Below are 21,448 nucleotides of genomic sequence, written 5' to 3'. Positions count from 1 at the left end.
AAAGAAGCTGCTGTCTGAAAATATAAAAGTGAGATCCCAGAACTGGAAGAGCACCCTCCTTAGCTTAAACAAGCAAATAAAACAACTCATAAAATCTTCAAAGAGTAACTATGACAAAAATTTAGCAACCATAGCCAAGGATAACCAAAAGGTTTTCTTCAGCTATGTCCACAACCTAAAAGGTAGGACTAAGATGCATGCTGAACTAATTCTGGATGACATCACATACACTGACCCTGTGGACATTGCAAACCTGCTAGCAAACAGGTTTGGTGAAAATTGCACCCCACTACACCCCCCCCCAAGCATATAAAAAAATATGTCTTCATCATCTCCTCCTCCCCCCTGTATCTCCAAAGAGCAAGTTATCAATGATCGCTCCAAGGCTAAGAGCTAAGAACATAGCATCCATGGGACCAGATGGAATTCTGGGCTGTGTACTTAATGTTCTAAAACAAGAGCTAGCTACTCCATTAGGTACTCTATTCAACCATGGCTTGAGTACTGGCTTTGTCCCCAGTGAATGGAAAACAGTGACTGTTATACGTTATAGATATATAGGATAGATACAGATATATATATATATATATATATATATATATATATATATATATATATATATATTAGATATAGATATATAGCTATCTATATATATATATATATATATATATATATATATATATATATATATATATATATATATATATATATATATATATATATATATATATATATATATATATATATATATATATATTTACGGATCCATATTAGATCAGTGAATTTATGTTTCACCGAAAGGTAAATTCGCAAGCTGATTTACGTGAAAGTGCTTTTAATCGAAAATGCATTTTCACGTAAATCCAGCAAAAAAATAAAAATAAAAACACTTTAAACACATTTATGCAGGGGGGGCCTGCACCCCCCCATGTGGGGGGCTGTGCCCCCCACACCCCCCTACTTTAATATTCTCACTCCAAGATCGCACTACAGTGGGGAAAGGAATATTTCCTCATCCCCACTGTACCACGATCTCAACAATAATTTCCTTACTTGTACATTAACAGTAAACGATGTACTTCTTTTCTTTCTTTCTTTCTTGACAACTGTATTTATGCGAGAAATGCATTTTTTGGTAAAGCTTCTTTCTCATCTACTATATATTTGGAGCTTACATTTCTGTAAAGTTTACCAATATATATCATATTCATATATATATATATATATATATATATATATATATATATATATATATATATCAAGGTAAAAAAAGAGCAGACAATATTTAGATATCAAATATTATGTATGACAGTCATGCTAAAAACACCAGTTGCACTATTTGACTTTTCACAGTAGATGTACTTACATGATTATGTCTGCCTATCTGTCAGTCTGTCTATCTGTTCTATCTGTATCTGCATCAATCTCTCTCTCTCTCTCTCTCTCTCTGTATATGTATTTATGTCCTGTATATAAAATGAAAGAAAGACAGAAAGGTCTTTAGCTATATAAGTTGCAACATCTGTAAAATAACAGAGACTGTCTTTATGGACGTGTTCAGTTGCTAGAATGACATTTTACTGATGTTAGAAATGAAAGTAAACTCTTCAAAACTTCTAAGTATATCATGTAAATCCTGATAAATTCAAAGATAGACTAATACTCAGCAAGGACTGCTGATACCACTGAACAAAATATGCTCACAATACAAAATGCATTCACAATATTTAATTTAGAAATCATGTAGCCCACCCTGGTATTCCATTTACCATGTTATTATGTATTTATTTATTTATTTATATAATTATTAATTGCATTTTGATAACTGGGTAGGTGGGCTATTACAATAATGCTTTCATTCACTACCTGAGGTCTAGTGAAACTGTGGACAACAATAACAATGTTTCAGTGATGTTGATAAGATGGCAACATGCAACGTGGACAAAGATTATTAACTATAAAACATTTGTAGAGATACAGAACAACTGATGTCTTCAATCGCCAAGTAACATTTTCAGAAGTGCATTAATATTAGATGCTTTTTAGGTATAACTATACAGTTTACACTATTTACAAAGAAGATTTCATAAAATATATCACAGAGGGTTTCACAAGGATGTAGAGAAAGAGCTGGAAGTCAGTGACTTGACTGTAACTTATCCTGTGTCTCTGATGGTGCAAGTTGGGGGAAATGGACAACACAAAATACTTGTAATTTGTAATATTAGGCAGATGCAGAAATAAGTTTCCTACTTTATGGGGCTTTACAGTTGTCAGGTAAATTTTTATGCACATGTTTCATGGATGGCTTTCTACTATTGTGTGACATTGAAGTATGTATAATTAGCAGGGGGTGTGGGGCAGCATGTGCTGAGATGTTTGCATTGTCAACATTTTCTGGTAAACCTTGTGATCATCAAAATGTGGGCATTTGGATCATTCAATGATATTCCATCAATATATATATATATGTATATGTATATATATATGTATATATAATATATATATATATATATATATATATATATATATATATATATATGTGTGTGTGTGTGTGTGTGTATATATATATATATATATATATATATATATATATATATATATATATATATATAGTTACACTTCATAGGTTCATAGGTTCATGGGTAGGTACTAGACTATCGGCCCTGGGGCCTATATAAGCCTAGCCAAAAAGGTTCCCTGGCTTTTACCATCCAAGAAAATTATTTGCCTGTGTCCCTGTCAAGCAGTGCTGCAGAAGTGATCCCCGAGGTGAATTTTTTATTTCCCATCCAGTTGTCAAGATTTTTCTTAAAGAGGGCCAATGAGGAGCTTTGCTTGACATGATTGAGTAGTTTGTTCCAGAGTATGGGAAGTCTCTGGGACAGGAATCTATCCCTCCAGCATGTTCTGTTTATTGTGGTGACAAGGTTTAGGTCCCTGGAGCATGTAGTTCAGAGAGATTAGGATTTCTTTAAGTGTAGTATGTCCAACAGCATTGGGTTTGACATAGCTTTGTATGTTAGGCAGAGATTGTCTCTGAGTAGGCGATATGTGATGGAGTAGAGCTGGAGGTTTTGAGGAGGTCTGCATATTGCATCTGTTTTAGCCAAATAATCCTCTAAGTGAGGTATTTCTGTGGTCATTCCAATTGTTGTAGGTGTCCTGTGAGATGCATGCCAAATGGGGATTGTACGCTATAATGGGTCTGATGAGTAGAGAGGAACAATGACCTCCTTTTTTCAAGAGGAGAACCCTTTTGTGATGAGGTGTGCCATGTAGAAGGATTTCCTGACTACTGTGGCTATCTGGTTATCAAAGGAAAGACTACTGTCCACCTGTGTCTCAAGGTGTCTTATCATACTTTCAGTGTTTAGTGAGCTACTGCCTTTATGGGAGTTCATGGGTACTGTGTTTTTCCCAAAGGGAATGACAATGCACTTCTTGGCATTGAGCTTGCGGCCATGACTTTGACACCAAGCGTCTGTCTCTGTGAGGCCCTTTAGCAGAATGTCTACATCATTAGGTGATTCTATTATGGCTCCCAGTTTGCAGTCATCTACGAACTTTGTTAGAAAAAGACCTTCTGTGTTGGCCTGTACTTCAGAGAAGTAGATGCCGAACAGGAGAGCACCCAGGACCAAACACTGTGGTACTCTACTCATTACTGGTCTGAAGTCAGACTTGGAGTTGGCTACTTTTACTATGTGGGTTCTGTCAGTGATCCAGCTGGCCACCCATCTTGTGACATAGGTATTTATGCCCAGTTTAGTGGTATCTATAATTCCAGAGTGGGGGATGGTATCCAAAGCTTTGGCGAGGTCAAGATAGGCTGTGTGCACTACCTTGCACTCGTCTACGGCTCTAGTGACTGCTTCAAAGAAATCAATCAGGTTTAGTAGACATGATCTACCTTTTACAAACCCAAACTGACTGGGATCCAGGTTTGGAGGTCACCTATGTCTTTGTTTATAAGCTGTAAGATGATACGTTCAGTGGCCTTGCAGACCAGGCTCATCAGGCTAATGGGGTGGTAGTTTCCAGGGTCTGTTGTGGCACCCCTTTGTGGAGTGGGATAACTGTCACTGTTCACCATTCAGTAGGCACATAGCCTGAGGTGAGGCTATGAGTTCTAATGCCTGTAGGTACATCTAAATTCAAAACATCGAGACCACAATATTTAAAACCCAAAACATCTAAAACTCCTAACATCGAATTTCATAACATCAAAGCTTTGTAACACAACATCGAACACTACAAATCACATGAAAATAACACGCCCTACACCTATAACAACACTAAGTTAACAAACACACTTTTTACTACGTTTCTGCAGGGGGGGCAAGCTCTCCCTGCACCCCCCACAGGGGCTCTGTCCCTCCTACCCCCCGTAAATTAAATATACCAACTCCGAGATTGCACAGCAGTGGGAAAAAGTTAATTTCCTAACCCCACTGTATCACGATTACCATAAAGAATGTACACATAATGTCTATATCACTTACATGTATGGCCTAAAAAACACATACAGAGTGGCAAAATGAAAACTATATAAATAGTATACATTCCTACACTATATAAATAAAAACTATATGAATAAAAACTACATCTCATACTGATATCACAAGAATAACAGATTAAACTATAACATTTCCACATTTCATGATACACTATTCCATATTATACATTTCCGATGTTATGAAATTCAATGTTATGAGTTTTAGATATTTGGGGTTTTAGATGTTATGGTCTCAATGTTTTGAATTTAGATGTTATGAGTTTTAGATGTTTTGAAGTGTAAGTGTATATATATATATATATATATATATATATATATATATATATATATATATATATATATATATATATATGTGTGTGTGTGTGTGTGTGTGTGTGTGTGTGTGTGTGTATATATATATATATATATATATATATATATATATATATATATACACACATATACATACATACATACATGTGTGTGGTACATATTCCTTGCTAGAAATAACTGCATCTATGCATAAGAAAAAAGAGGCCTCACTTAAATAATACTGCATTTTATGTTAAAGATTATGTCATGTTTTAAACTGGTTAATTTCTAAAAGTGACTCTTAGTAGTGATTGTTTAAACACTTAACAAAATATACCCTTGCCTTTCCAACAGAATATGAGAGTGCGAACTGTTAAGGGTACAGAATATCTTTGCAGATCAGGAGCAAAGTTCCATGGGAATATGTCGCAAACGTTCCTGCTAGTGGACTGCCATACTGTATTATTTGGGAAGTACAGGTAAGTTACATATAACGATGTGAATATATTTAGGGCACTTGCTTCAGTGTAGCTAATGTGTGGCCATAAAATTAAACATTTTATTATAGTCTTGAGTTTAACAATATTTTACATCACATTTATTGCTGCTTTCTGTACTGTTAGGCTGATTGTCACTTAAATTTATGATGATAATGTTGAAGCTATAGTTGCAACAACAAGAAATTCCTCTATAAGTGCAGGTTTATTGAGATATTTACAGAAATATGAAAACGTGTTTAATTGTATAATTAGCAATACAAATAATACTGGGCATCTCTCAGGATGTGCAACTTACAGTGCAGGAATCAAAGACAGTTTCCTTCAACAACATCTAAGGTTTCACATAATATCTTGTAACAATTTGTAAGTCACTTGGTTTTTGAACTATTCAGTACATATAGAAATATTGCTTATTTTCATAACTACTAACAAAGAACTAGTGATATTTTCAGTGCAGTATGTTTAACCAGCATTTTTAGTAAAATTTCTTGTTTCCCATATTGACGTTTCATAGCATACACATCAAGTGTAGATCTGTCAGTTATTAAAATAAACAAACCAAGCAGTACAGGTTGCATATTGGGTTTTCTGTGACTCCAAGGGATACCACGGATTTTTCTTTTTGTCAGTTATGAAAATACAAAAAAAAAAAAAAATATGTGTATATATATATATATATATATATATATATATATATATAATACATATATATATATATATATATATATATATATATAAATATATGTATATATGTGTATATATATATATATATATATATATATATATATAAATATATATATATATAGAAATATAGATATATATATATATATATATATATATATGTGTTTATATATATATATATATATATATATGTGTATATATGAATAATAAGTGGCAAACAAATATTTATTATCCTAGACTAATAACCTTAATGTCATTTTGTTAATAACTCATTGATCTTTCTAATTATGCATATTATCAGCTGGTAAGTCACTTAGTTAAAGAAGCCAGACCAAAAAAAAGTTCAAGACTCTTTAAGGAGGTATGGGTGTGAACCAGAAGTATAGAAAAAAGGTGTTATAGGCTTGAGTGAGTTACATACTGAAGTTTGACATTTTGCCTGTAGATCTTAGCTGATAACACACCTGACAAAACATTGTTTCAGGAAGTAAATGTTTCCCTTTGATGAAAATAACATGGAAGTATAATACTCTGTACCCTAATTTACATACTGAGGAATGTGGTGTCCAGGCATATACAATGTACACCAGGAAAATACCTCTTCACAACCCAACCTCAAAGCCATACATCAGGAGCAAGGTGAATCATTGGTTAAGGTCTCTGCCTCAGATCTTCAGGCTCTGTAATTCAGTCCTGACTTCACATCACCATCTTTGTGAAATCTGAATGCTGTCTTTGTTTTTTGTTTTTCAGTGAGTTTCTTTAGCCATATTAGTTTCAACCAGTATCAAAAAGTATCAAAAAGCATGCTGATTGATATGCAAACCTATCCATGTGTTCTGTAGCAGATGGTTTTGAACATAACCAGCTCATAGTCACTCAGGTTACAACTGAAGTCTTCAGTGGACTATTTTGATAAAGTAGTGCACATTTTTCTGTTTGGCACTTTATCATCCATTATTTAATAGTTTTTATCTCACTTTGTCCCTGCAGGCAGCTAATCAAACATCCTTCTAAATGTCAAATGACCCATTTCCCCTCTTTGTTGGTGTGAGTGACATCACTGAGTTAGATAGCAGGAGTAGTTTAAGGTTTTTCTGTTTTGTCCAACTCCTCCTGCAGATGCACACATAAGCTACTTACAGGCAATTATGTATTCTGTTGGCATACAAAATCCTTCTCTCACTGAAAAAAGTGAGCAGACTCCACCCCTTTGTTACTCTCTTCACCCTGCCTGATTCCTCCACAGCCAGGGCCAATAAATTGATTAATTATTCAGGGCTCCACCTCTCTATGCCATTGAGCTACTATTTCCATTTATTAAGGTATTGAAACATTAAAAAAATTATTCAAAAATAATGAAAAATTACAACCTTTTCATTTTGTAGTTACCACTGATAAGATTTCTTTTTCCAGCAATGTGATCATAGAATTGATTATATTCATTAATGGAATCATAAAGGTAAACTCTGCAATTGAAGATCTGTAGCAGAGTTCATACCTCTTGCCTTGCTGACATTGATAACTGGTGCAATCGCCGTTAAAAAGACAAATTCAGCCAAAAATCTGTACATCTAATAAAAAATGTAAATAAAAATAGTACATAACTCTTCAAACAAAAACAGAGAAAAATAAATTCTATGAAAAAGTATCAAGATTGTCTTGAGAAACTTACAATTTAAGAAACAAATTCAGAAGACGGCAAAATAAATAACAAAAAAAGTTTATTTAGGCATGGATTCTGAGACTTCTCCCTCATTATTTTTTTCTGTGGAGGTAGGAGATCATCTGCTTTGCTGACTCTATGTGACAAGGGAAAAGGACATGATTATTGTGTCAGAGATGTCTACAGTGACATTAGTACTAAAGCCTATGTTTATCATGATGTTGGTATCAATGATTTGGTTTAAACAGGTAGCCACCTATGGCTGTTCATCTCTGAAATACTTGTAAATGCTCAGAAGACTGGATTTCAGGTTTCTGTAACTTCAGAAGCTCGAACTGTCTACTTATTTGGAGAAAGAACCTGAAATTCTGCAGATACTCAGGAGGATCCCTGTAAACCTAAAGGAGTGCCTGCACTGGTATCCCCTCCAACTGAAATAAATCACAGAAGGCTGGCATAGGTAATTCTGAATCTGCTGAATAGCTTTTAGTATGTGTCTTGTGGAGAGTGATTCAGATGTGAGGCAAACCTTGAGCAACCATTTCTTGCACTGTTACCTGTAAAAGTTCTTTAAAAACCAAAAAGACCTAGGAGACGACTTCCAAGATAATTGCACACCAAGTAACAGCTTGTTTCTAGCTCTCCCCATGTGAAAACAGAAACTCAGTAGAGAAGGCCAGTAGATTTGTGTTTATGGGTAAGTTTCAGTAACTGGCTAGTAAGTGCCCTGCCTGGATGCCAGAAATAAGAAAGTACAGAAGACCTGGAAAACAAACAGCTACAACAAGTGAGGTAGAAACACTGACTGGGGAAAGTTCTGCAGCTGTTTAGCAAAAAGCAATAAAACCTTCAGACATGACTTCCAATAACCTACAGGAAGATATAAGACAACTGCATACAGACCTGGTTAAAATAAACAAAACACTGATGGAGCATATCAACTCAAAAAACAAAAGGCTGGAAAAAATGGAAGACACTTTAAGTAGATATTCAGATGAGATGATAAAGCTGCAAAAATCAGTGCTCAGAATGAAGAAAACCTGTTGGAATATGAGACTGCTCAGGAAGACATGTTTCAAAAACTAATAGCATTATAGGACAGAGTACATAGGAAAAAAAACTGAGATTTTCAGCTATACCAGAGAAGCTGGAAAGAACAGACTGCATTAATTTTATGAAAGCACAAATAAGCAACTGGAATGGTATTCCACAGCAGGGGTTGTTAGTTAAAAGGGCACATCATGTGTATGCTCTTAATCTAGTTAAAAGAAACCAGCATAGACCTTTAATAGTAAACATGCAATCCTACCAGTAGAAGGAGTTGATTCTGACAAAACTGTGGCAGAAGGACAACATACTAAAAGTGGAAGACAGCAAAGTATTTTTGGAGAACAATTACTCCTTCTACACCGGGCATAAGAGGAATAAATTCATTCCAATATTCAGGGAGTATCAAGATGCAAGTGTAAAATTCCAGCTGTTAAGGTATTCTTCCCTGGAGGGACAGAATAATTTTTTGACAAAGTGCATGCTAAGGAGGAAATACAAAAATATGTCCAACAAAAAGTGAACTGTGAAACAGAAGGAGATTCTGTTTCTTGTTCTTCTGGTAATAAAGACCACAGAGAGATAGTACCTATGAAGCATTTTCCAGTATTTCAATGGAAAATGTTGGAGAGAAGGAAGGGAGCATGAGAGTTGACTAGAAGACTTGACAGTATGCTGGAAATGAAGCAAAGACGGGATTTGGGTGTTGGAGAAGAACAGTAATAAAACCAGTAACACAATGTGGGATTACAATGCAATAATTATATTTGTGAAATATAACAGAACAAGGAAATCTGGAAATATTGGACTTTTTCAAAATGGGGTGGATTTGTGGGGAACTCTAAAGTATATGCCCTACTTCATGCCATTAATGTTCGGAAAAAATGCTTTGGGGAGGGGAAGAGGGGGAGAAAGCTAACTGTAAGCAATGGAACCATTTTTGTTTCTTAATGGTACTGTATTTGTAGTATATGGTTTTCTTTGCATGCTATTTTTAAGTGTAATGGGAATAAACAGGAGCTGTTGTTTTTCTTGTTCTCCCCTCTTCTGTCCTTCTTCTTATTCAGTTTTGAGAAATATAGGGAATGCAATGTAAAAAAAGAGCATGGCTAAAAAGGCATGACAAAGTTAAAATTAATGTGTTTTTTTTCTCATTCCTGCATCTGGAAATGACTGGATTAAGGACATCAGATTGATTAGTTTTAAGAGAAACAAAGTAAATGAAAAAGAACATTGAATATTATGAGGCTTTATTCTAGCACATGCATGCATACTTAGTAGCAATTCTGCAACTGCTATTTATGTTTCCATGGAAACAGCCTGATAAAGAGAAACTGGCTGTCAGGTTCTCATGTCTCCATAGAGACAATCTGATAAAGCGAAACTACAGACAGTCTGATGGAAAGGGGGGTGAGGGTTGGCTGAGGGAAAAGAAAAAAAAAGAGAAATTGGCTAGGACATAATGTTCTGTGAAAGCAATCAGGGATTTTTTTTCAGTTTGGAGAGCTTTATAGATAAGACAAAACCAATTAGACTTGAAGTAAAGTTTTCTCAGTTTCTTTAAATGCAGTGGGGATACTAATATAAACAGGTGATTTTGTTTTTTCCCTTCTTCCCTCTTTTTCTTCTGTGTTAAGAAATGTAGGCACTGCAATGTAAAAAAAAGGAGAGGGGGTGGCAGGAAAGGTTTGGTTAAGACAGTATGCCAAAAAAAACTCAGTGTGTTTTTTCGCATTATTGCATAGGGAATTTACTGGGTTAACACCCTAGATGTTATCCAGCAACACGCTTATTAGAAAGCATGTAAATGAAAAATTAATATTGAGTATTACAAGTTTTTTTTCTGATAAACAGGGTCCCCTTAGTTGTTTTGTGCCTGGTTTGAATATCGCTAGAAGACAATTTCATAAAGAGAAATGGCTTGGAGAAAGTGTTTACTGCAAGCATTCAAGTGTTTTCTCAGCTGGGAGAGCTATAAAGATAGACAAAAATCAAACAACACTTACTAATAGCATAGCTTGTACCAAGAGTCTTAGCATGACTAACCATTCTGTTTGGTTAACTCTAGCCTATCTGTGTTGCTATCAGCTTAGAACTTTTATTCTTATTAGGAAGCAAAAACATCAATATTTGAAGACGTACATAGTTTTTTGTGTTACTTTTAAGTTAATATGATTAAGGGGTTGGGAGATTGTTGTTCTTTTTGATTGCTTTCAAGAAAACAAAAAGGTATGGCAGATGTGGCATAGGTTCAAATGCGTATGACAAGAAACAGCTATGTAAAAGGCCAACCTGTCGAACAGTATATGCATGTAGCATAAAAGTTGGAACTAGACATTTAACAAAAAACAGTTATGCATAAAAAGGTTGTAGTAATAACTGTATAAGAAAATGATGCTTTCCGTAATGTCTTTCAATCTGAATTGACTTACAGATAAACATAAAAAAGAAAGAGTAGTGAACTGTGTTAAAAAATGTAGTGTGCAAATAGTTATGCTACAGTAGACACACCTGGAAAGAACTGAGCATGTGAATTTGATAAAGAAAGTTTTCCATGATGGTCATTCAGCAGAATATCTGGGGCAGAAGAAAAGAGGAGTACTTATATTATTTGCAAAAGGAGCTCCAGTAGTGATAGAAGAGGGATAAAAAGATAAGAATGGAAGATATATAGTACTAAGGGGCTAGTGGCAAGGGAGGAAGATTACACTGGCATGCATTTATATTCCACCTAATACTGCTATAATGGAGCTTAAGAAAATTCTGGGAGAAATAATCATCTTTCATCAAAGAATATTACTTACAGGTGGAGACTGGAATTTGGTTTGCAACAGTGAAGATGTGTCTGATGAGCCTAGAAGGGAAACTATAACAAAAGAGGGTAGATTTTTGAAGAAATTAATTAAAAATGTTTGGCATGGAAGATGTGAATTCAGTACTAGGAGTTCAGAGTAAATTTCTATATTATTTTCTAAGATACAAAAACTGGGCTAGGCTAGATAGATTTTATTTCTCACAAGAACATGATCATTTAATTGATGATCTTGAAGCATACCCAGTAACTATTTCAAATCATTGTCCAGTATTAACTAACATAAAAATGCAAGGTAATAAAATAAAAATGAGACACTGGCATTTTCCCACCTATTGGTTGAAAAAAGAGGAACTTAAGGAATGGGTTTTGGAATTAATTTGGGAGATACTAGAAAAGATAAAATTTCTTCTCAAAATATAGTTAGGGAGTGGGATAAAATTAAAGTGGAGTTTTAAAACAGTGTGGAAATAAAGGAAAGGGAAATATGGTTAAGAAGTAATAATTATTTAGAGGTACTGACAAATGTTAAAGTGCTGCAAAGTAGGAGGAATCTATCAGAACAAGAAAAGGAGCAACTGCAGAATGCTAAACAGAAAATTAGGGATTACCTCAATAACATGCACGAGTTTAGAAAGGTTTCTGTTAAGCAACTGTTTTTGATAATAATTCTAGAGCACAAAAACTGTTAGCACAATGATTCAGGCAACAGAAAATGGAAAGATTTTTCACCAATTTTTGGGAGCCTATAACAAGGAGGATAACAAAAGTCCTGTAAATGTATTAGAACTATTTTGGAAATTTTATGAAAGTTTGCATACGACAGAGAAATACTGAAATCAAGAAAAGCTACACGTGGAAATGTATATGGAAGAATTAAATATGCCAAGATCAGAGGTAGATGAGGCTCAATTACTAGCAGTTAGGATAGGAAGAGAAGAGATAAAAATGGCTATGTATAACCAGTCTACAGAAAAGTCCCCAGGAATATATGGTATTCCTGTGGAAGTTTGGAAGCTAGAAGGAAAAAAAAAAAAAGTTCTGGAATGTTTTGTTTAACAGTATTTTAAAAGGAGGACAAGTACCAGCATCCTGGAAGAAGGCAGTGGTAATGGTAATACCTAAAGAGGGGAAAGATCCATCGGATCCAGCTTCATACAGGCCCATTTCAATACTAAACCATGATTATAAAGTATTTATGTCTATAATGGCTAAAAGAATGGCTAAAGTGATACCAAAATTGATAAATATGGATCAGTATAGTTTTTTGAAGGGGAGGCAAACATTTGACAATATTAACAGAACATTGATGCTCCAGAGGGAAGCAGAATGTAAGAAAATGCCACTATCGTTGGTGGGTCTTTATGAAGAGAAAGCACTTTACAAACTAGACTGGGACTTCATGAGCAGGGCAATGGAAGCATTTGCTTTCCCTGATACAATTATAAGGTTGATTAAGAGTGCGTATAACAGATTGGAGGCAAACATAATGATAATTTCTTCATGAGTAGAGGAACTAGGCAGGGCTGTCCACTTCCACTTTGATGTTTGCATTACATTTAGAACCATTGGCAATGAAAATAAGGGACTCAGACATTCAAGGATATAATTGGTATGGTATTCAGGAAGAGCTGGCTCAATTTGCAGATGATATTATTTTATACATGACAAAACCAGAAAGGGACATTACAGTGTTGTGGAACATTTTAAGACAGTTTTAGATCTTCTCATGATACAAAATTAATGAAGCTAAAACAAAGACAATAGTGGGAAGTTATGCACCCACACATGAATTGGTCCAACAATATCCCTATGTATGGGGACCTTATAAAATGAAGTATTTAGGAGTATGGATTAGAAGTGACTCTGTTGTGGCAGCTAAGGATACATGGGAAGAGGCTAAACAGAACATAATACAAAAATTGAGAAACTGGAAGCTTTGTTATATGGATATGGATACTAAGATACAAGCAAGCTACAAGCAATTAGTCCCTTTAGTCTTATACACAGGTCAGGCATATTTTTATCAACCAGAGGAGAAGCTGTGGATAGCAATTCAAAAAGAGTTGAAGGATTTTGTCTGGGAAGGGAAGACAGCAATGGTCAAGTGGTATAAATTGATTATTCTGATAGAACAAGGTGGACTAGGAATATCCAATTTGAGGGTGTATATTTGAGTAACACATTTAATGCTGCTATACATAGCAGAAGCAGAAAACTATAATTCAAATTTAAAAGGAATTATGATAATACATGGAGGAAATAAGGAGAGATTGGGATTCTGGATGCAGACTCTTAAGGAGAACAACAAAAAAATCATTCAGAGTATTATATTCATAAAATAGCAGGTAGTATTGTAAGAACTAAACCAACACAAGAATGGAGAAAACAGATTATACCAATAGGGATGACTGTCTTTATGGATACAGATAATAGGCAAGAGGGAGCTGGAATTTATAGGAGAACACTGGCAAAGGAATCAAGGTATTGGGAGCAAATAACTAGAAAGGGAAAGGTAATAGAATGGGAAGAGGCCAAGAATTTATTTGGACTGCAGGATAGAGATTGCCTTCCCTATCAAGGATTGATATTATATTATAGGCAATGAGAAAGAAATGGGGAGGTTCTAAATGAAACACCAGCACTGGTAGAGTGTATAATATAATCTAGAACTGAAGCTGCCTTTAAAAAAGGAATAGTTAGTAGATCATATAAAATGTTGCATGATAATTATAAGAATCAATCATTGGAGATTAGAAAAGATTGGGAAGAGAGATTGGATAAGCAATTCACAAATTAACAATAGGTGGATATATGTATAGCTCTCAAATATGCAATGAAGTCTAGAAGATTTACACAGGTATTTTTATACCCCACTTACACTCCAAAGAATTTTTTCTCAGGTGGATAGCGAATGTTGGAGGTGTGATGGGCAAGAAAGAGGTGGCTGGGAACATATTTTTGGCAGTGTAATGAACTGACAGACTTTAGGGATTCTCTGTGGACTGCTCTGTCAGAGATGTTGGGTGAGTAGATTAGATTTACAAGGGAGATTATTTTTTGAGCTATGATAGAGAACTGGAATTGCCTAGACAATGTAAAGTCCTATTGAGTATAATTATGGTAGCTGCCAAAACAGCAGTTACTAGAAAAATGGAAATCAAAGTCTAGACCAACTTTTCTATGAGTAGTGTATATAGTAACAGAGATAAAACAACTGAAATTGGGATCTTTAGAAAATGGAAGGAGCAAACTACTTAGGGAAAATGGGAATTGTGGGAACAATATATGCAGAATGGGAACAAGGTTTAAGAGAGAGGATTTGACTGAGTCATATAATGCTTAATTTACAATAATTGGATAGATTATAAGTGATGTATAATATTTGCAACTACAGTTGTTTCAATGATGTCTGTGATGTATAATATTTGCAACTAAAATGGTGCCATTGTTGTTTGTTTTTCATATATATATATATATATATATATATATATATATATAAGATCATCTGTGTCATACATGATAATTTAATAAAGATGTTTAGGGGAAAAAGATCTAGGAGTGTTTCATCATCTTCACATTATGAAGAAGAGAGTGATTTTGCATATTGCTACTTCTCTGCATAGTATATTGTCTCTGATCATGAAGGTGTACCCTCACTGTCCTCAGGTTTTCCTCCAAGTGTGTATTTTAAGGACACAATACAGGCAGTGAAAATTATGACTCACCTTCCTCTGAAAGTTTCTCCTTTAAATTGAGATTAAGACATATTTGCATGGTCTTTCAATCCATGAGGACAGTGTTCCTTCAAGACTTTCTAAGCTCCTGGAAAGTATTCTAGACATTCTGACACTCAGCTACCACACTGCAGGTCAATTACTTAGAATATAAGTTTGAAAGAATATAAGTTTGAAAGTTAGCAGGTCAATTACTTTGAATATATGTTTAAAAGGTATAAAAAGCTATTATAATTTGAAGTGAGATCTTATGAAATTAAATGATTTAAAGAGAAAATAGACACACATCTGACATCTCCCTTTTTCAGAAGCAATATCTTGCAGATATTATTTTCCAGCAGATATCTTACTCTTTACTGGTAAATGGAGGTTATTGGAAAGGTATAGTAAAATAATTCTTTAGATTGTGTCTATCTCTTGAGTTGTTCAGACATAAAATGTAAGGGATAAAACCTACCATGGCAATGTAAGACTAGGCTAGGCTTCTTCAGATCCTCACAGATCAATAGCCTACTAAGTCCTTATGAATGTATGAGTTATATTTCTTGTACCTTGTAACTGGTTCATAGGTAAGTTCAAGGCTAGCTTCCCTTGTGGCCCATTTTAAAGCCTAACCAGTTTCCCTTTCAGTGGTGAAAAAATAAAACCATGTCCCTTGTCTCTGTGATGTAAACATTGTAATCATTATGCTAACCCCAGTTCCAACATGCTACTATTTTTTGAATGTTCTGTTTTTGTACAAAAAATGGAAAATATAAGTTAGCAGTCTCAAAAATAAAGGAATATGTACTATCAAAGTTAAAAGCTTCAGATTCAGTGTTTCTTCGGGTTATAAGTTGTGTTTGGGAGGTAATAAATGCAACTACTAGCAGCCAGAGCTTGTAAAATTATATGTAAGTAATCTTGGCTAGCTCCTGATAGCCCGTTTAAGGACAGTAATGCTTAAAGTTCTGACATTTTGCCTTTTTGTTCCCATCAGTCTAAAACATCTACTACTGCATAAGAAACTGCAGAAAGTGAAGCACTTGCCAGCTGTTCCTTCTTTTCCTAAAACATATCCTTCTTCCAAGATATACAGGCAAAGAAAACCTGTCTAACAAACTACATCTTCTATAGATCAGAAATAAATCTAAGCATTTAAAATATCGCATTTAAAACATACTGATACATGCATACATATTTTATTGCTATAACATTTGGTTTTGCTTGTGCTACCCTGTTATACATTGTGGTTAAGCACCCTAATCTGTGATTATTAGAAATTTATCGTACACATTTCTTTGTTTTTTCCCTCTTTATCTTATCCAGTGATCTCCCTTTTGCTCTCCATCAGCTCATTCATTTCTACCAATAATGACTGCCAGGAATTCCCGGACAATGAAAGACTCTATATGCTATTCTTTTGTTTCTCTAGGGATGCTATATCAGCCCATTTTTTCCCCTGGAAAATAAGAGTTAGACAGTAGAGAGTGGGCTGGATACTAGGTACACAAAGGACATGTACATCAGATGGCAATGGTTCCCAGCCTCACCAATAACTTGTGTACAATGCACCCTTCTTTATGTACCTCCCTACACATCTTCCAGTGATGTGTAACTGAAGTGTACCACTTTTATCATAGTGCACTGCTACACAGCTTATTGGCCATACCTAGGTATTCTGTCTGTGGAATATACATGACTGTCTGATGGTGCAGAACACCGCTCATGTTGCTAAACCAGATGCATGTATGCTACCTGTTCTGCTTGTGCACACACTGCATACATAGGTGTTTGACAACATTAATGGCATGTATATCATTCGTGACAGTGTGGATTATGCCATGTATGTATGTCATGGACACAAGGCAATTAGCCTGTTTTGCTCATGCTGTCACATACAGATATAGCAGTGTCCCTCCTAACACCTCCTACAGGTAACACCACCTGTAGGATGGTGCAGTGGTGCAGCAGTAGCATTGGTGCCTCACAGCAAGAGGTTCTCCAGTTCGATTATTGACTGGAGTAACTTCTGTGTGGAGTCTGCATGTCCTCCCTGCATTCATGTGGGTTTCGTCCGGGTACTCTGGTTTCTTCCAACATTACAAAGATATGAGTGGAGCATTTTTCCCCTGCCTCTGCTGAAAATTGACTTTGTTCCAAGTTGGACTTTCCTGGTTAACAAATGTTAAGTAAATATAAAATATATTACATTGCTAGGACGGTGTGTCTGCTTACTCTCATAGACTGTAGATGTATCATAACAAATGTTCAAGTGTGTGTGTGTGTGTGTGTGTGTGTGTGTGTGTGTGTGTGTGTGTGTGTGTGTGTGTGTGTGTGTGCGTGTGTGTGTATATGTGTGCAGGCTCATCCCTTATCATTTCACATCACACATGTTATGTCAGAGGCATGGGATTAGTGGTGGTATTATTCTGATGTTGGCCATGAATGTGGCTGGTTCTTGTAATGTTTTCCATGACCCTTTACCACTGGCCACCTTGCTGGAGACCTCTGCTGGGAGTGCACTCATATTCAGGCATATCAGTTTGCACAGCTTTCCAGTATGCAGCCTACCCCAATTGTTTGTCAGATCCCTGATAGATGTTCTCTGCAGTATTCATGTAAGGATGCTTATCTCACACAGTCATCCTCTTCATTGTTATGTCACCTTGTGTGGCAGTCACAGGTAGCACATTTTCACTTTACAGTCTGTACCATACAGATATTTGTTTGGTGTTGCTGTTACAACCATCTTCCATTGACATACCCTCCTCTGTTGTATATGAGGAAGTTTCGAATGTCATATTTCCCTGTGTTCATTCCTACAATTAATCTGTGTGCCCATATTTAACACACACATTTCACCTGAGTGATCATTTTACATACAGTCCCATGTCTTGTTACAGATCATTAAAACAGCTTCAGTACAGAATGACAGGAATGGGATATCACAGTACTCTGCACTGTAGGTACACTGTCCTGTACTGTGTTTAGACCATAGACTTCACATTCATACCTCTCAGCTGTCCTGATATTCCCAGGATGTCCAGATGTTTTTCTTATCAGATTTGTGGCCTTCTGACATATCACTGGGATGTTCTCTGGACTGATGTGACTCAATATTACATACATTTGAGTCACATACCTCTCAACTGTCCTGATTTGTGCAGAATATCCAAGATGTTCATCGTGCATACAGCTGCAGTCATAACAGATGGGTTCTCCTGCCGTCAGGCGGGTCCTCGGTCGGCCGAATTCCAAAGTCTAGGTCCGGCGTCGGTTGTCATCGCTTCTTCCCTGATGTCAGTGCGATAGGGGTATAAAAGAACCAGCCAATGCCATTTTCTTCAGTCTTTCTTGCTGCGCGGTGCCTGAAGCAGAAGCAGTTCACAAGTGCCGGTCGGCCAGCTCCTGAAATTACGAAAATTTTGCAACCGAAGTCTTCTTGAAAGCTAAGTACCCCGTTGGGGAAACTTTTCTTGCCTCAGACCGATGTCAGACAAAGTTAATAATTGTATTTCATGTGGGAAGCAAATACCGCATAAGGATTTCCATTCCCTCTGTATTCCTTGTTTAGGCCCAGACCATGACATCTCGGTCTGTCGCTTTTATGCTACATTCAACAAACGCACCATTAAGCGTTGGGCGGAGTTCGCCCAGCATTATTTTGGCAAAACATTTAACTATATTATGTCGTCGGATACTCCGACTCCAGTTTTGTCTAAAAAGCGAAAGATAAGGACCGACAGACGAGGTTCGCGGCCTCTACCGACACCACGCCAAAGCCGACTACACGTGGTCCGGTTCTCAGCGAGGCACCTACGCAGCCCCTGACTACCGACGACACTTCATTGGCAGTGTCTCCAGTGCCAAAGGTCGCAGGCTCCTCGGCCCACACCCTGACTACAGATACCGAAGCCACTCTTGGCAGTGAATCTCAAAATGTGGACAGGTCTACCTCCTCTCAAGGTGTCTTCAGACCTTCCTCTTCTTTTTCCATCAAGGCTTTCACTAAGTCTAAAACAGCCATGCATTCTAAGAGACAAGCTACACAGGGTCCATCTCCAGGCCCCATGCCTAAAAAACAGATGCTTAAAATGGCTGAGGATTTAATTACTCTTATCAGGGGTTCTCAACCCCCCCCCCAGACAAAAGGCCTAGAGTGGATCAGGGCTCCATTATATCAGAGCACTCTGATGAACAGGAACATTCTTACTCCCCTTTTGAAGAATCTGATGCAGAGGAGTCCATTCCCTCTGTATCCCCCCCAGAGGATTACTCATTTATGGAAACTTTGCATACCTTAAGGGAACACTTCCACTGGGAAGGCCAAGATTATTCAGATTCCAAGAAAAGGCTTAGGGAATTTCTCTTGCTACCTCAGCACAGGCCTCTGGCTATACCTCCTGTCTTGGACATACTAGATGAAGTGTACTCGGAGGCCTGCCTTAACCTGGATTCTCTACCTCCAGCCCCAATCAAGCCTGACAGGTACTACAGGGTTCTTGACTCACACCAATTTCTATACAAAAGCCATGCTGCTGACCCAGAAACCATCTCACAGGGCCCCAAGGGAATTAAGGCCTCCACTGCTAAAAATCCATTACCTTCCGAGAGAGATTCCAGATCCTTAGAAAGGTGGGGGAAAAGGGTATATACCTCGGCCACCTTAACTATGAGGGCATTAAACTGTCAGTTCCATATGCTAAAGTACCAACAGTTTTTGTTATCACAATTGAGAAGTAAAATGTCACAACCTGAACAACCAGACTTGAAGGAGTTGCAGGATTTGATGCATAGTGCAGAACAAGTGGGTAAACATACCTTACAATGTGGTTTTGATGCTCTAGAGGCCTCATGTAGAGCTGCTGTTGCAGGATCAGTCATACATAGACATGCCTGGCTCAAGGAACAAACCTTACCAGATCATGTCAAAGCTAAATTACTAGATGCCCCTCTACAAAAGGATGTATTATTTGGTGCTAATGCTGAGGAGGTATTAAGGAAAATGGAGGAAAAGGCTAAATCAATGCAAACAGTGAAATATTTTCTACAGGTACAACCCCTACATTTCAGTAGAAATTGGCCTTCCAAACATTGGTCCTTTCCAGCCACGGACAGACCCCAAAGAGGTAGATACAGGCACCCGAGGGGCAGAGGGCAATCCCAAGGAGCGTTTAGAGGCAGACAATGGCAAGCTCCTACACAAAGAGGTGGCGAGGATAACTCGCAACCATTCAGAAAGCAAGCTCAATGACTTTCCCCTTTGCATGCCAAGCACGACTCAAATGGCAGCACCCTTAGGCAGAAAACTGGCATTATTTTCAAAAAATTGGCATATTGTCACAAAAGACAAATGGATCCTGGACATTATAAACAGAGGCTACAGATTCCATTTTCACACCCTTCCAAAAATGAGAGGCATGCCAAACCTGCCACACAATCAAAGGGCAGAGGCACAAAGACAAATTTCAGATCTCATGAACATGAAAGCTATTCAAGAGGTACCTACACACGAACAAGGTCAAGGTTTTTATTCCAGACTATTCCTGGTACCAAGGAAGGGAAAATATTGGAGACCTATTTTGGACCTATCCATCCTAAACACATTTCTACTCGTACCAAAATTCAAGATGCTCACTCTACAGCAGCTTCTTCCCATGCTGGACAAGGAGTCTTGGCTGGTAACACTGGACCTCAAGGAGGCATACCTGCATGTACCAATCAGACAAAATTGCAGAAGATACCTCAGATTTCTTGCAGGTTCAACCCATTATCAATTCTCTGCATTGCTCTTTGGCTTACCTACTGTGCCCAGAGTATTCACAAAATGCCTGGCATCAGTAATTGCCTACTGCAGACTTCAAGGGATACAAATATACCCCTACTTGGATGACTGCCTGATCCAAGCGGACAGCAAGCACATTCTTCTGAAACATCTGGCTTATGTAATAATGTTGTTGAATTCTCTGGGATAGACAGTCAACAAAAAGAAATCAAGGCTAATGCCCTCTCGGAAAATAATTTTCCTGGGTGCCAACTTGGACACAAACACCCAGATGGCCTACCTCACGCCAGAGAAGCAGGGGCAACTAACTCAATACTTCAGAACACTAGCAAATTGCATCAGGATGACTGCAAGGAAAATCCTGCAGGCTCTGGGATTCATGGCATCTTGCATCTTACTAATCCCATGTGCAAAGCTGCATATGAGGA

General features: G+C 36.9%; 1 protein-coding gene across 1 annotated transcript in view; it reads left to right on the top strand.

Annotated features, from left to right (window-relative positions):
* FAM83B (family with sequence similarity 83 member B) overlaps positions 1-21,448 on the top strand; it is a 936,941-nt gene that overhangs the window by 899,579 nt on the left and 15,914 nt on the right. Inside the window, exon 4 of the mRNA XM_044063868.1 lies at positions 5,165-5,289. Within this exon, the coding sequence (XP_043919803.1) occupies positions 5,165-5,289 (125 nt within the window). The remainder of the gene's footprint in view (positions 1-5,164; positions 5,290-21,448) is intronic.

Source organism: Protopterus annectens, chromosome 2.part2 (genome assembly GCF_019279795.1).
Source record: "Protopterus annectens isolate FY-2018-M chromosome 2.part2, PAN1.0, whole genome shotgun sequence".
Taxonomy (NCBI): Eukaryota; Metazoa; Chordata; order Ceratodontiformes; family Protopteridae; genus Protopterus; species Protopterus annectens.
Note: the sequence above shows the minus strand (reverse complement) of the source record. Positions and strands in the feature narration are given on the sequence as shown.